The 14,945-nt window shown below is 50.8% G+C and overlaps 1 protein-coding gene across 1 annotated transcript in view; it reads left to right on the top strand.

Annotated features, from left to right (window-relative positions):
* Positions 1-5,000, top strand: part of COL4A1 (collagen type IV alpha 1 chain) — a 130,728-nt gene extending 125,728 nt beyond the window's left edge. The window contains exons 51-52 of the mRNA XM_082701007.1: positions 1,835-2,007; positions 3,625-5,000. Of these exons, the coding sequence (XP_082557133.1) occupies positions 1,835-2,007; positions 3,625-3,706 (255 nt within the window). The 3' untranslated portion in view covers positions 3,707-5,000. The remainder of the gene's footprint in view (positions 1-1,834; positions 2,008-3,624) is intronic.
* The last annotated feature ends 9,945 nt before the right edge of the window (positions 5,001-14,945 follow it).

Raw genomic sequence — 14,945 nt, 5'->3', positions numbered from 1 at the left:
CCTGGCCTGCTCTGCCGCGGACAGCAGCCATTCCCGCCTCCTGCCTCTTGAGTCTCTGCTCTGGGACTAGATGGTGGGGACACCGCCAGGAGCTTCCCTGGGGTCAGAGCGTCTCCCCAGGAGGACAGGAGCTGGGTGCACATTCACGCAGCTCCCAGGAGCCTGAAGCAGAAGCATGGGGTGCGGGGGAGTGCGAGGGCCTGCGGCCTTCCTGCGGGGAGAGGCTGCTCTGCGCCCCGCGGCTGTCCCTGATGGTCCCACCCCTGAAACGCCAGTTAGAATAGGAAGCATGACACCTGTCTGCGGTCCCATGGTGGCCGCTTCTTTGACTCTGTCACCCCAATTTTGAGTAGCGATTGCATGAGTGGGAGCTCTTCACCGGGAAGTCGGGTGGAGCAGATCACCCGCAGGGGCCGGCCTGCGGCGCACAGGCCCCGCCCACCCGCAGCCGGTCACCCTCTCAGTTGCGGCCACAGGGACATTTAGGTCCCTGGGTGACCATTGGCCACTGTTTGTTGACGGGAAAGTGGCTTCACAACTGCTTCCTCCTGCCGTGGGGACGGCAAGTGCAGAAGGAACGGAGCAGCCGGGAAAGCAGGTGTCAGAGTGCCCTGTCGCATTCCAGTTGGGCTGTGGGTGTCCTGGGCGGGCGGGGCTTCAGCAGGGCGTGAGGGTCGGCAGCTCCGCGAAGCCCTGGCAGTGGCTTTGTGAGTCTAACCACTGCGTTGTGGCTGCTTATCAAGAAAGCCAGAGCAGACTACAGGGTAGAGATAGGACAGCAGCAGTGAGGAGACGGGCTGAATCTTTTGACTCCATGATCATAAGAAATACTAAACAGAACCTCCTTCTGACAGAAGTGGCCCTGGCCCAAGGAGCAAAGAACCTCAGGAGAGCCTTTGGTCCCCATGACGAAGGACTGAAACAATGATTGCTCCCAATTTCCCCAAATCAAGAACAAGCCAAAACAGTGGTGTCCTAGAGAGTTCTGCATCACTTCCCAGCCGGTGGGGGCTTTTGGGGACCCAGAAGGGCTCTGGCCTGACAGTCTGGAAACCCCTGTACTTGCTTCACCTTTGCCTGGGACCATGGTCAGATCCAGAATGTTCTAGCATCCTCTGGTCCTGCTCTGGGAATGGAGGGCATTAGCTTTGTCCTCAGAGGGCTCTCATGGCTCTGAAATCTCACGTCTGAACCAGTATTCGTGGCGATTTTGGAATTTCTTGTCTCCTTTGGGGTCATTGATCTTATGGTCCCAGTTTCTGAGCGCAGGTCTGTCCTCCTGGAACCCACTGGACCCAGGTGCCTTACAATAGCAGTTACCCTTTCTTCCTCTTGTTTCAATTTTCTGTCTTTTCAGAGAAAGGGAACTGACGATTGTTCTTTACCTTGTAGAGGGACACATAGCTTCGAATGCAGCAGATGCAGGGTTTTAATTATCGTCTCTGATTTTTATTAGAAAGCTTGATGTCACATCTGTTGGTTTCAGCACCATTTACACATTTGGGCTCTTTCTTCTGTCCCAAGTTAGAGGAGTTTCAGCGTTTCAGACGTTATAAGGAGCAAGGCCAGCATTTCTTTAACTCTTGATGCCCGCAGGTGATCCCCGTCTGGTCAGGGGAGACCGGTGATGGGGTTCCAGCGCAGGGTCTAGCCGCTGTGCTCCCCGCAAGGAGCAGGGCCAGCTTGTGGGTGGAGGGCGGTGTGGGCACCCATGTATTTCGAGGTGACCTGCCGAGGCTTCCCCGGGGGCTACTCTGGCTGCTCTCTGGGCACCGCCAGGCTCCGTGTGGGCAGCGGGCAGGGGCCCGACTCACGGCTCGCGCCCGCCCCGCAGCACACCAGCGCCGGCGCTGAAGGTTCCGGCCAGGCCCTGGCATCCCCCGGCTCTTGTCTGGAGGAGTTCAGGAGTGCGCCGTTCATCGAGTGCCACGGCCGCGGGACATGCAACTACTACGCCAACGCTTACAGCTTCTGGCTCGCCACGATCGAGAGAAGTGAGATGTTCAAGTAAGTCAGAAGGGCCCCTCTGTGGCGTTGGGACCCGTATGACCCAGGCACAGAGTCTTGGAGTGTCGGCACGCGCTGATTAGGGCTGCGTCCTCCACGAGCGGTCCTGAGCACCCGACCCGTCGCTCCCGTGGCAGCCGCGGCGCTCACGCCAGTGTGTGCACTGGGTGAGGGCTGAGGGACGTGGCCAGACTGGTAGGCCCATGAAAATCAGAGTGAATTTCAGCCCAAACGCACTGAAATCAATAGGGAAGACCCTCCTTTTCTTCCCCACCAGGATTTCACCGTTGACACAACTGCCCAGGGGCTGCTGGCTTTGCTGATGTTGCCGTGGAGCCTGGCGCCCTTGGGATGCGGAGGGTGCCAACCAGCCCTCTGTCCTTTGTGCGGCCCCTGCTGGCCAGGCGCCCGGGCCCACGAGCCCCAGCAGTGACTGTCGCTGCCCACATTAGTACCGCTCCCCGCTGGAGATGCGCCTTCCCGTCTGCGCCTTCTCGGGGGGAGTGGGGCGACCCTTCTGGGAGCCTGTCTCAGCTTCCTGAGTGAGCTCACGAAAGGCAAAGCAACACTCTCTATCTTGTTGTATTTTAAGCACCAGAACAGTACCAGGTACTTAACTGGTAGCTTAATGAGACTTTCCAGGCAACTGGAAATTTGACATCAACTCGGGACAGAACCTTACCGTCAGTTACCTAATTGAGCACTTGGGTGTATCAGGTCCTGGGGCTTCCATTGTAGGGTCAATGGGTGATAATGAGTTGGTTTTGTGGTTTTGTAAGTTTGTTTGTTTTGAACCAGTAGCCTGGCACAAAGAACTGAAATAATAGATTAGATCCCATTATTTCAAATAATTAATTTGAGGGCGGTTAAGATTTTCACAGAAGTTGCTAATAATCCACAGCCCTAATTTTAGGACGTTACTGGGATTATATGGCTACTTTAGTCTTAATAGAACTTGTTTAGTGCCGGCTTCAGCCTTATGCCTCTAACCGTCAAATGAGGTGGGGTTTCTAGGATCAAGGATGCATTTGAGTTACTAACTGTCTCGCCGCCAGCCTCCAGTCAGACTACCTACCGCGTATAACCCAGCAAAAGCTTACAGAAGCATTTCAGCGTCTAGTAATCACCCTAGATTCGCTGTTCGTTACACATTCGGCGGGTGTTTAATGAGCACTTACTCTGTGTCAAGGGTTGCGGAGAAGAGACCTTCCTCTGCGGGCGGAGTTCATGGTCTGGTGGGGGAGAGAGGCGGGAGCGGAAGGGCGGGCGAGGGGCAGGGCGGTGCGGCCGGTGTGGCTCAGACCGGGCAGCCGCGTGGACGCGGGGTGGCTGTTTGTTTCCGTGACCTCCCTGGCGCGCACTCGGGCAGCCACCATCCTCAGGGCCAGGGATGGGGGGTACACTTGATCGCGTGCCTCCCTCCCCCCATCGTGAGGGCAGGTGACACCCAGCAGGGTGTCCGTTCACTAGGGCGAGCGGGGGTCGCCGCTTGTCCCGGGCTGGGGCCCCCTCCCGTCCGACACCTCGGAGACCTCCGGGCCTGGGGGGGATGCCCGAGGACCTGGTCCGCCTCGCTGAGCCGCGGCGCCCACGGCCGGTTTCTGTGTCGTCCCGCAGGAAGCCCACGCCGTCCACCTTGAAGGCCGGGGAGCTGCGCACACACGTCAGCCGCTGCCAAGTCTGCATGAGGAGAACGTAATGGCGCCCGGCCCTCCGCTAACGTACAACATGGTGCTACTCCCTCCTCTTCCCCTTCTATTTTTTAACAGCAACGAACCCTAGAAATATATCCTGTGTACCTCACTGCCCAGTATGAAAACCGTAAAGTGCCTTATAGGAATTTGCGTAACTAACACCCCCTGCTTCGGTGGCCTCTACTTGCTGAAGGAGAAACAAAGACCGTGATAAGCTGTCATAGTGACATACCAGATGGCACTTGTGATGAAATAAAAGTGTAACTCTGTCCTACAATCCGGTGCACTGACGTGTAGCGTGAGACTCCATCAGAAAACCAAAGGGTGCTAGGAGGTGTGCGGGGGCTTCCGTCCTGCTCGAAAGCCCGTCTCCACCCTGTATCGCAGCAGCTGCCTTGTCAGCCCCGGATGGGACGTCTGTCTGTGTCCCTGTCAAGCCGGGTCTGTACGAACAGCGGCCACGCAGCCCCCGTGTGTCGGGGCCGCACGTGGAGCGGCGGGCTCAGCAGCCGGAACTTCCAGCCCCCCCAAACATACATCGAGGTCTCTCTGCTCCGTGTGGTACTAAGCAGCTGCTTTTGCAGAAGTCACGAATTTCCTGTGGAATAAAGATGGTCCAAAAGTAGGCAGAAATTAAATATATATATATTTTAGTAATTTATATAGATGTCAGCAATTAGGCAGGGCAAGTTTTTGTTTCATTTCCACTGTTAAAATAAAGCTTACATAGTTTCTTCCTCGGAAAGACTGTGTTGTCCTTTCACGTAGATTTTTAGCACACGCGGGTGTTGGATGGCAACATCCGTGCTCACTGTTCACCTCGAACCCAGAACTCGTGTGTCGCCAAAGCCAAAGCTAAAGCCAGGCTCGTAAGCGTGGTGTCGATGACGGTGAAGCATGTCCTTTGAGCTTTACTGTTTTTATTCTGTATTAAGCATCTTCAGGGTTTTCAACACTAAACACAACTGAATGACTTGACCGCAGAACCGGCCGCCGTACAAAGGCCTTCCTGTCGTTTGTATTCCTCACTCCGCGGCCTGGGGCGGAGACAGCCCCGCAGGATCTTCGTCTCCGTGTCCCACAGGGCGGCAGCTGCGCGGCATCCCCGTTCTCGCGAGCGCCGCAGACGTCAGGGAACGGACGGATTGCAGGAGAGCAGCAGTGACCACTGTCCCTGAAATGACATTTCACCCCAAGTCTCCAAAACCGGTTTTAAGACTACTAAGGCCTTTTATGTAATTTCTTTAACTGTGTATTTCTTAAAAATTCAAATTTGTAATAAAACTATTTGTATAAAAATTAAGCTTTTATTAATTTGTTGCTAGCATTGCCACAGAAACATTAAAAGTGACCGCACAAGCCACTAATAAATCTGTAAGCTCTGCCCACCTTCCATCAGACGTACTCTGCAGCTCCTCCGTGACCGAGCCAGACTGGGCATCACCTACAGAAACCTCTGCAGAGGGAGATGATTGGTCCGCCTGCCCCTCCCCCCTCCCCCTCCCCCCTCCTCCCCCCGCCCCGTCCGTCCAGCTGCCATCTCCCTCCGTCCATCCCTCCGTCCGCTGTATGTAAACTGAGGATTTGTCACTTTCCGATCCTGGTTAGATACAAGATAAACAGAGATGAACAATACAGACAAACAGATGGATGACATATACACCCGGTCATGAAAAGCGGATTCACGGATGCCCTGCTGGCCCAGTCAGTGAAGCATCTGCCTTCAGCTCGGGTCATGATCCCTGGGTCCTGGGATCGAGCCCTGCGTTGGGCTCCCTGTTCTCTGCGGGGAGCCTGCTTCTCCCTCTGCCTCTCAGCCTGCTTGTGTGCTCTCTCTCTCCCCAAGAAATACATAGAATATTCAGAATTAATAAAAGCGGGTTCAGCGAGTGGGGGCAGGGCTATGTGAGGGACGGGTGGCTGGGGTTCAAGCTGACACGAAGCTAGAAAGCTAGAAAGAAGATGGCGGATTCTTTTCCCTGATCTCATTTTCGGTTTACACCTGATCAAACGTGACCCCTGGGGAATGAGTGCGACACTGTGTGTTCCGGAAAAAGCTCTAAATGCTGTGGTGTTCCTGGTTATCGCACCCGACAGAGCTGTCTTGAGGACGGATTGGGACAGTGGGTGAACGTGACCCCATGTACGTGAGCAGGAAACCTCACTCCGGGTCTGGCTTCGGCCCCTCCCACCACCCATCTGTGATAAAACTGAGCAAGACGTTTCCCTCACCTTACTATACAGGAGGATAGGAGGAGGGAGCCCTGAGCCATCAGGCTTGACTCCCACTAAAGTCACAGACACGGGGCACCCCCTATGGCCGCCATCTGGGAGCATTTTGTTTCCATGTATACAAGCGATTTCTTACACATCACTAGGTACTAGACACAGCTGGTGGGTCTAGGAAAGGACAAAGAAGGTATGACACCCTGAATCCCAGCTTTCAGATCCCCTGCGTTTTGTGTCTTATTCGAGCAGGTTTTACGTGTTATTTTTAGAATTCTCCTCCAGTAAAATGGGTTGGCGTTGATGGACAGTTCCGTGAATTGCAACATACATACAGGTTCATGGAGGCGTCATCAGAATCCGTCCTCAGGAGGGTTAGAGCGCCCCGAGATAGCCCCTCCAGCTCTCGCTCCGTGGAGGCCCTCCCCCGCCCCCACCCCCGGCTCCTGACCACCCACATCCCTCCCTGTCACTCTTCTCTTCGAGAGTGGAGTCAGAGCGCTCAAGCCCTAACACTGGCCCGCACTCAGCGCGCGGTGCACTGGCCGTCCTCCGAGTTGCTCTGTGCGCCCGTGGTGCGCTCCCTCCTACTGCTGGGGGCTTCTGCGAACGTGTGCCCTCTGTGCATTGAAGGACATTTGGACTATTGCCAGTCTCTGTTTTTTGTTTGTTTGTTTATTCCTTTTATTTTACTTTATTATTTTTTAATTTATTTTCAGTGTAACAGTATTCATTGTTTTTGCACCACACCCAGTGCTCCATGAAATCCGTGCCCTCTATAATACCCACCACCTGGTTCCCCCAACCTCCCACCCCCTGCCCCTTCAAAACCCTCAGATTGTTTTTCAGAGTCCATAGTCTCTCATGGTTCACCTCCCCTTCCAGTTTCCCCCAACTCCCTTCTCTCCATCTCCCCTTGTCCTCCATGCTATTTGTTATGCTCCACAAATAAGTGAAACCATATGATAATTGACTCTCTCTGCTTGACTTATTTCACTCAGCATAATCTCTTCCAGTCCCATCCATGTTGCTACAAAAGTTGGGTATTCGTCCTTTCTGATGGAGGCATCATACTCCATAGTGTATATGGACCACATCTTCCTTATCCATTCATCCGTGAAGGGCATCTTGGTTCTTTCCACAGTTTGGTGACCGTGGCCATTGCTGCTATAAACATTGGGGTACAGATGGCCCTTCTTTTCACGACATCTGTATCTTTGGGGTAAATACCCAGGAGAGCAATGGCAGGGTCATAGGGAAGTTCTATTTTTAATTTCTTGAGGAATCTCCACACTGTTCTCCAAAGAGGCTGCACCAACTTGCATTCCCACCAACAGTGTAAGAGGGCTCCCCTTTCTCCACAACCTCTCCAACACATGTTGTTTCCTGTCTTGCTAATTTTGGCCATTCTAACTGGTGTAAGGTGGTATCTCAATGTGGTTTCACATAGTATTAGAAGTCCTAGCAACAGCAATCAGACAAAAAGGGAAATAAAAGGTATCCAAATTGGCAACGAAGAAGTCAAACTCGCTCTCTTCGCAGATGACGTGATTCTTTATATGGAAAACCCAAAAGACTCCACCCCCAAACTACTAGAACTCATACAGCAATTCAGCAACGTGGCAGGATACAAAGTCAATGTACAGAAATCAGTGGCTTTCTTATACACTAACAATGAAAATACAGAAAGGGAAATTCAAGAATCGATTCCATTTACTATAGCACCAAGAGCCATAAGATATCTGGGAATAAACCTAACCAAAGAGGTAAAGGATCTGTACTCGAGGAACTACAGAACACTCATGAAAGAAACTGAAGAAGACATAACAAGATGGAAGACCACTCCATGTTCTTGAATCAGAAGAATAAACATTGTTAAAATGTCTATACTGCCTAGAGCAAGCTATACTTTTAATGCTATTCCAATCAAAATTCCACCAGTATTTTTCAAAGAGCTGGAGCAAATAATCCAAAAATTTGTATGGAATCAGAAGAGACCCCGAATCGCTAAGGAAATGTTGAAAAACAAAAATAAAACTGAGGGCATCACGTTATCTGATTTCAAGCTTTACCACAAAGCTGTGATCACCAAGACAGCATGCTACTGGCATAAAAACAGATACATAGACCAGTGGAACAGAGTAGAGAGCCCAGCTATGGACCCTCAACTCTATGGTCAAATAATCTTTCACAAAACAGGAAAAAATATACAGTGGAAAAAAGACAGTCTCTTCAATAAATGGTGCTGGGGAAACTGGACAGCTATATGTAGAAGAATGAAACTCGACCATTCTCTTACACCATACACAAAGATAAACTCAAAATGGATAAAAGACCTTGACGTGAGACAGGAATCCATCAGAATCCTAGAATCCCATAGTCAGTAACCTCTTCGATATCAGCCACAGCAACTTCTTTCAAGATAGGTCTCCAAAGGCAAAGGAAACAAAAGCGAAGATGAACATTTGGGACTTCATCAAGATGAAAAGCTTCTGCACAGCAAAGGAAACAGTCAAGAAAACAAAGAGGCAACCCACGGAATGGGAGAAGATATTTGCAAATGACAGTACAGACAAAAGGTTATATCCAGGTTCTATAATGAACTCCTCAAACTCAACACACACGAAACAGGCAATCATATAAAAAAATGGGCAGAAGATATGAACAGACACTTCTCCAATGAAGACATACAAATGGCTATCAGACGCATGAAAAAATGTTCATCATCACTAGCCATCAGGGAGATTCAAATTAAAACCACATTGAGATACCACCTTATGCCAGTCTCTGTTGATGGTGAAGAGAGAATGAACTTTCACGTTCGGGCTTTTGTGGGAACGTAAGTTTGTATTTCTTCAGAGTAAACATGCAGGACTGGGATTGCTGGATCACAGGGTGATTGTGGGTTTGCCAGTGTGAACACAGTCCCACCGTTGTGCGGAGGTGCTGGGCGATTTTGTGTTTCCTCCAGCAATGCACGGGAGCACCAAAAGCAGCACGTTCACTCCGAGTTGGGGACTGCCAGTACTTTTGGTGTCATTGTGACCTGTAGTGGCATGAAGCTGCACTTCCAATTTGCCCTTCCCAAACAGCTCAGGTTGTTGACCATCTTCATGCCTTTTCTGGCCATCAGCACCTCCTCCTTTTGGAAGTATCTATGAAGTTTTGCTCATTTCAACATTTGTTTCTTTTTAAAATTGTTTTTATTATGTTAGTCACCATATAGTACATCATCAGTTTTTGCTGTGGTGCTCCGAGATTCCTTGTTTGCATACAACACCCAGTGCTCCGTGCAGTCCGTGGCCGCCTTGCCAGTCCGTGGCACCTGCCACCGGGCTCACCCATCCCCCCACCTGCTCCCCTCTAAAACCCTCAGTTTGATTCCTGGTAAAATTTGTTTCTTTGCGTACTGTTGAGGTTTGAAAGTTCTCTGATGCTCTGCTTACAAGTCACCAGCTAGAGAAATGATTTGCAAGTTCACCCTCTTACCCGTCTCTCTCACCAGCTCGAGGTTTTCATTTTGAAATGAAATGTCAGCATTTTCTCTGTGCAACATGCTTTTGGTATCATGTTAAAGAACTTTTTGATTCCCCCTTAGTCACAAAGATTTTTTTCTCCTGCTTTCTTCTAAAAACTATGGTTTTACTGACGACATTGAGATCTGGGATCCAGTCTTAAATTTTTTCAGTCAGTGAAATCCACATAACTTGAAACTCACCACAATTCAGTCAACAATTCAGCGGCATTTGGTACATTTACAATGTGGTTTTACTACCTCTGTTTCCAAAACGAGATGTATCTTCATCACCCCACTTCCAGAGCCCATTCAGCAGTGACTTCCTACCCTTGGCCACCCCTGGTCTGTTTTCGGACTACGGATTTTCCAACTCTGGGTTCCGCGCAGTGTGGTGATTCGGTGGGTGACCTCCGCACCTGACGTCTTCCACCGGAAGAAGCATACAGGTATACGAACAGTGCAGCTCTGCACACCGTGTGCCGGCACCTTCCAGCCCGTTTGCAATTCTTTGCAGTCTGTATCGAGGAGCAGAATTGATGAGTCCTGTGGTGACTCTAAGTTTGGGAGGAGACATCAGATGGTTTTCTGCAGAAACTGGACCATTCTCCACCCCCACCAACCATACGCCAGGGCCTCCGTCTCACATTCTCACCGGCCCTTGTATTCTCCGGGCTTGGGTTATAGACGTTCTCCTGGGTGTGAGGAGGTATCTCATTGTGGTTTCAATTTGCGTTTCCCTTATTCCTAATCACGTTCAGCATCTTGTCACATGCTTATTGGCCATTTATGCATCTTTGAAGAAAGAGCTTTAAGTCCTTTGCCCATTGAAAAACATTTTTTTTTGGTAAGCGTTCTTTATTCTGTGTACTAGACCCTTCTCAGTTACATGATTGGCAAATATATTCTTCCCTCGTGGGTTATATTTTTACTTTCTTGATAATGTCCTTCAATGCACAGAATTTTACAATTCTGATTAATTACAATTTATCTATTTTTCTTGTGTTGCTCATGCTCGCGTCATAGCAAAGAATGCATTGTCAGATCCTAGGTTGCGAACATTCACCCGTTATGTTCTCCTGGAAGCATTTTATGGTTTTAGCTCTTATATTAGGTCGATGGTCCACTCTGAGTTAATTTTTGTGAGACTGGGGGTCAACACCACTCTTTGGCATATGTATTTCCAGTTGTCTTACACCGTTTATTAAAGACACGATCTCTTCCCAATTGGATAGTCTCGACACTTTGGTCAAAGATCAGTTGACCATAGATACGTGTGTTCTATGATCCATTCTGACTTATTTTTTAAATGACATGTAAGTTTTAGATTAAGGCTTATTTCGCATATAGGTATCTAATTGTTCAGATTTTGTACAAGGCTACGATTTCTTCATTTAATTGATTTTATAACTTGTCAAAACTAATTGCCAATGCTTTCTGTAGCCCTATTTCTTGGACTCTATTTTGTTTCATTGATCTCTATGACTGCCTTCATTAAGGCAGTGATTAATTAAGCTCTGATTAAATTTAGCTATAAATTAGAGCCTGATTAATTTAGCTTAACGTAAGTCTTCACATTAGTGGGTGTAATTCTTCCCACTTTGTGTTTCCTTTTCAGAATTGTTTTGGTGAGTCTAATTTCTTTGCTTTTCTATACAAATATGAGATTTAGTTTTCAGTAAATCCTTTTTGTGATTTTGATTGGAATTTTATTAAATGTATTCATCATTTGGGAAGAATGATCAATTTTACTATACTGAATCTTACATTCCAACAACACTGTATGTCTTTTCATTGATTTAGATCTTTATTGATGTTTTAATGATCATTTTATAGGTTTAAGCCTACAGATTGTGTACATTTTGGTTAGATTCATACCTGTATATTTATTTTCCAGAGCCATTGTAAGTAGAATTATTTTTAAATTTTTGTTTTCCAGTTGTACATACTAATCTACAGAAATATGATTGATTTTTTTTGTTGTCTATTGATTCAGATCCCATGACATTGCCAAGTTTACTTCATAGTTCCAGGAGGATTTTATTTTATTTTATTTTATTTATTTATTTATTTTCCAGGAGGATTTTAACATTATTTATTTATTTGACCGAGAGGGACATAGCAAGAGAGGGAACAGCAGAGGGAGAGGGGGAAGCAGGCTTCCCGCAGAGCAGGACCTCGATGTGGGGCTCGATCCCAGGACCCCAGGATCATGACCCGAGCTCAAGGCAGATGCTTAATGACTGAGCCACCCAGGCGCCCCATCCAGGAGGATTTTTTATAACTTTGTTAGGGTTTTCTACATAGACAAGCAGGTTTTTTTTAAATGAATAGGGACAGTTCTATTCTTTCCTTTACATACTCTAGTTCCCCCTTTGGTTTTTTCCTTGCTTTTTTGCACTGGCTAGCACTTCCAGTCCAATGTTGAATAGGAGTGGGAAGCATGGACATACTTCCCTTGTTTTTGACCCTAAGGAAAAAGCATTTAGTCTTTCACTGTAAGGATAATTTTGTCTGTAGGTTTGTTTTTTTTTTTTAAAGATTTTAGTTATTTATTTGACAGAGAGAAATCACAAGTAGACGGAGAGGCAGGTAGAGAGAGAGGAGGAAGCAGGCTCCCCGCTGAGCAGAGAGCCCGATGTGGGACTCCATCTCAGGACCCTGAGATCATGACCTGAGCCGAAGGCAGCGCCTTAACCCACGGAGCCACCCAGGCGCCCTGTCTGTAGGTTTTTATATAGATGTTTTTATACTTGACAGTTTTTATCATGAGCGGATGTTAAATTTTGTCTCAAATGCTTTTTGTACATCAACTGTTATGGTTGTAGGAAGGTTCTTCTTTAGATTATTAATATCGTAGATAGCAGAGATGACCAAAGGTTGGGCCAGTGTCACATTTCCAGGACACACTTGGTCATAAACCCTCACCCGCTTGAAGCATCACTCCCTATAAATGACGTGTTGTTCTCTGGTTGCTTGTAAGATTTCTCATTTTTTTCAATTTTCTTATTATTGATTATGACATGTCTGGCATGGACTGGGTTTGCAGAACCCTTGAACCTGTGGCTTTAGATCTTTCTCCCATGGGGAATATTGCTGTTTTGGGCAGGACATTGATCTGGTCAGGTTCAAGGCTCCAGGTTCCAGCTTAGCTCCCATGGGCCGTGGTCCCAGGGCAGATCTGTTTCTGCCACTCGGATCTGTCCTGCATGAATGATACCCTGTGCCTCCTGGGGTGTGGGCGGCACGGTCGGTCTCAGTGTCATTGCTATGCTCCTTAGGATCAGAGCTTTATCTGCATCAAACCAAGACGAGTCTCAAGCATTTGCACACAGCTTTGCAGTCTTCTTGTCAAGGTCTATCCTCCTTGTGACCTCGCCATTGCTTTCCAGTTTTCATGGTCTTTACCTGCCTTACCTGTGCACACTTCCTGTGACTGCAGCCATGCCTGGGAGCAAAGGAGAAATACAGTCAGTTCCCCTACTGGTTTGGGGGTCTGTCTAGATCTGGTTTTCTCTGCCTCTGATAGCTGCTCCATGGTGGGAAAGATAGGCTGGGCTGTGCTTACTCAATCTTAACCTGGAGACTGTGTCAACACGATTGCAGTTTAGAAGCGTGGAGCACTGGTTTTGATGGTGGTGAGTATGACGAGGACAGAAGAGGAACAAGTGACTTGACTTTGCTTGATTTTAACATTTCCCCCCTCTTATTTCTAGTGCTTGAATGCACTGTAAGCCATTGACTTAGTCAATTATAACCCAGGGGCTATCTATGTTAATAGATATGTGCTAGCTCTTCCCAAACTTTTTGGTTAAACTAACTGTGCTTTCAGTAATATCCACTGGCTTTGCTCATTCTGGGACCATCATCTTCACAGGAGCCCTCTCCCGTCCTAGGGCTCAGATGCTGGGTCTGTCCTCCAGAATCTCTGTTTGATCCCAGGGTCATTCTGTTGTCTCACGGAGCGCACCGATGTGAGCTCCGATTCCGACCCTGCCACGTACAACCTCACGGCCTTGGGCAGGGCGTATAACCCCTCAGAGAGCTGCGTAATCGAGGTCATTTCTATTTTGCAGTTCTTCCAAACCAGGGTCAGACTGGGAGGAATTCACAGGAAAAGGAAAACCCCGTTTTGCGACGTCCATCCGTCCTCCCATCCGCCCATCCGCCCACACACCTGCCCTTGCACTTCTCCAGCCTTCCCACGCCGCGTGCCTACCGTATCCCGGCTACCAGGCTCGGAACACATAGATACACATAAATGAGATCAACCCCTTAAGACATTTCCTCTTGGAAAGCGATTCTGGAGGAAACCTGTAGCTGCTCCGAGAGGTAACACGAGGTTATAGACCTAAAACTACAGTCTTGGGCATGGGATGAGGTCGACGACGAAGGGACCTCAAGAAAGTTGCCCAGTAGAGCACGGGCCTTGACGATGAGGGGACGAGGGCAGGTGAGAAGCGTGTCCGGGAAGTGCGGACGGGGTCCCCGCTCTCGGCGGCCGCGCTGGGCACGGGGTCCAGCCCAGCGGGAGACCGGTTCCTCCTGTCCGCGTCGTCTTCTCGCGTCCGTGGACCACGCCGCGCACACGTCCCCGTTCAGGGCACTTCGGGTCACTGCCCCCGGGTCGCCGTCCTCCGGACCCGAACCCGCAGGGCGCGGGGCGCGCTCGGCTCCCCCGACCCGGACGGCCGCTCGGCGGGGCGCGGTCGGGACCCGGGGCTTCGCGAGCCTCCCGCGCCGAGGGCAGGCCCTGCCCGCCTGTCCGGCCCGCGCCCTCGGCCCGAGGGGTGTTCGGGTCGCGCCGTGCGCAGCGCCTCGTCCTTCCGCGAGTCGGCGCGGCCCCTGCGGCCGCAGACGGATCCACGCGGCGGCCGTCCGGGTCCGACCTGCCCGCGGGTCCGACCGGCGGAAGCGGCTCCGGCTGCGTCCGGCCCGTGAGGTCACGGCGGGGAAGGCGCCGGGGCGCCGCGCGCGACCCCAGAGCGCAGGTGCCGGTTTGGGGCCGCCCGAGGGGCTTCCCCTCCCGCCCTGGCCGAGGCCTTCCGACTGCCTCGTTCGGCCCCTGCGGCCGTGTCGCCGCCGTCCGAGCGGCTCTTCTCGGAGAGGACCGTCGCGGGTCGTCCTGGCACCGGGGGCTGGGGGACCCCGGTCCCTCCCGGCCGGCCGAGAGGCTCCGCCCCTGCAGCCCGCAGACACGCCCACAGCCGCCGCCCCGCCCTTTCCGGCCCCGCCCCTTCCGGTGCTCTCCGGCCCCCGCCCCTTCCGGTGCTCTCCGGCTCGCGCGCCCCGTTTCCGGCTCCTCGGGCGTCTCGCGCTCCGCGGTGCCGCATGGGTTCGGAACGTGTGTTTCGTCTCGGGGCGCGGCTCCGGGGCGCGGCCGGACCCGCAGCAGCGCCTGCGCCGGCGGCCTGGGGACGGGGTCACCCGGACAGAGCGCTCCCGGCGCCGGCTCGCCGCACCCCTGCGAGGGCGTGGCCGCTCCGCCCGCCCCTGCGGCCCCC

This window comes from Mustela nivalis (genome assembly GCF_964662115.1).
Source record: "Mustela nivalis genome assembly, chromosome: 15".
Classification (NCBI taxonomy): domain Eukaryota; kingdom Metazoa; phylum Chordata; class Mammalia; order Carnivora; family Mustelidae; genus Mustela; species Mustela nivalis.
This window is presented reverse-complemented; position numbering and strand designations above follow the sequence as displayed.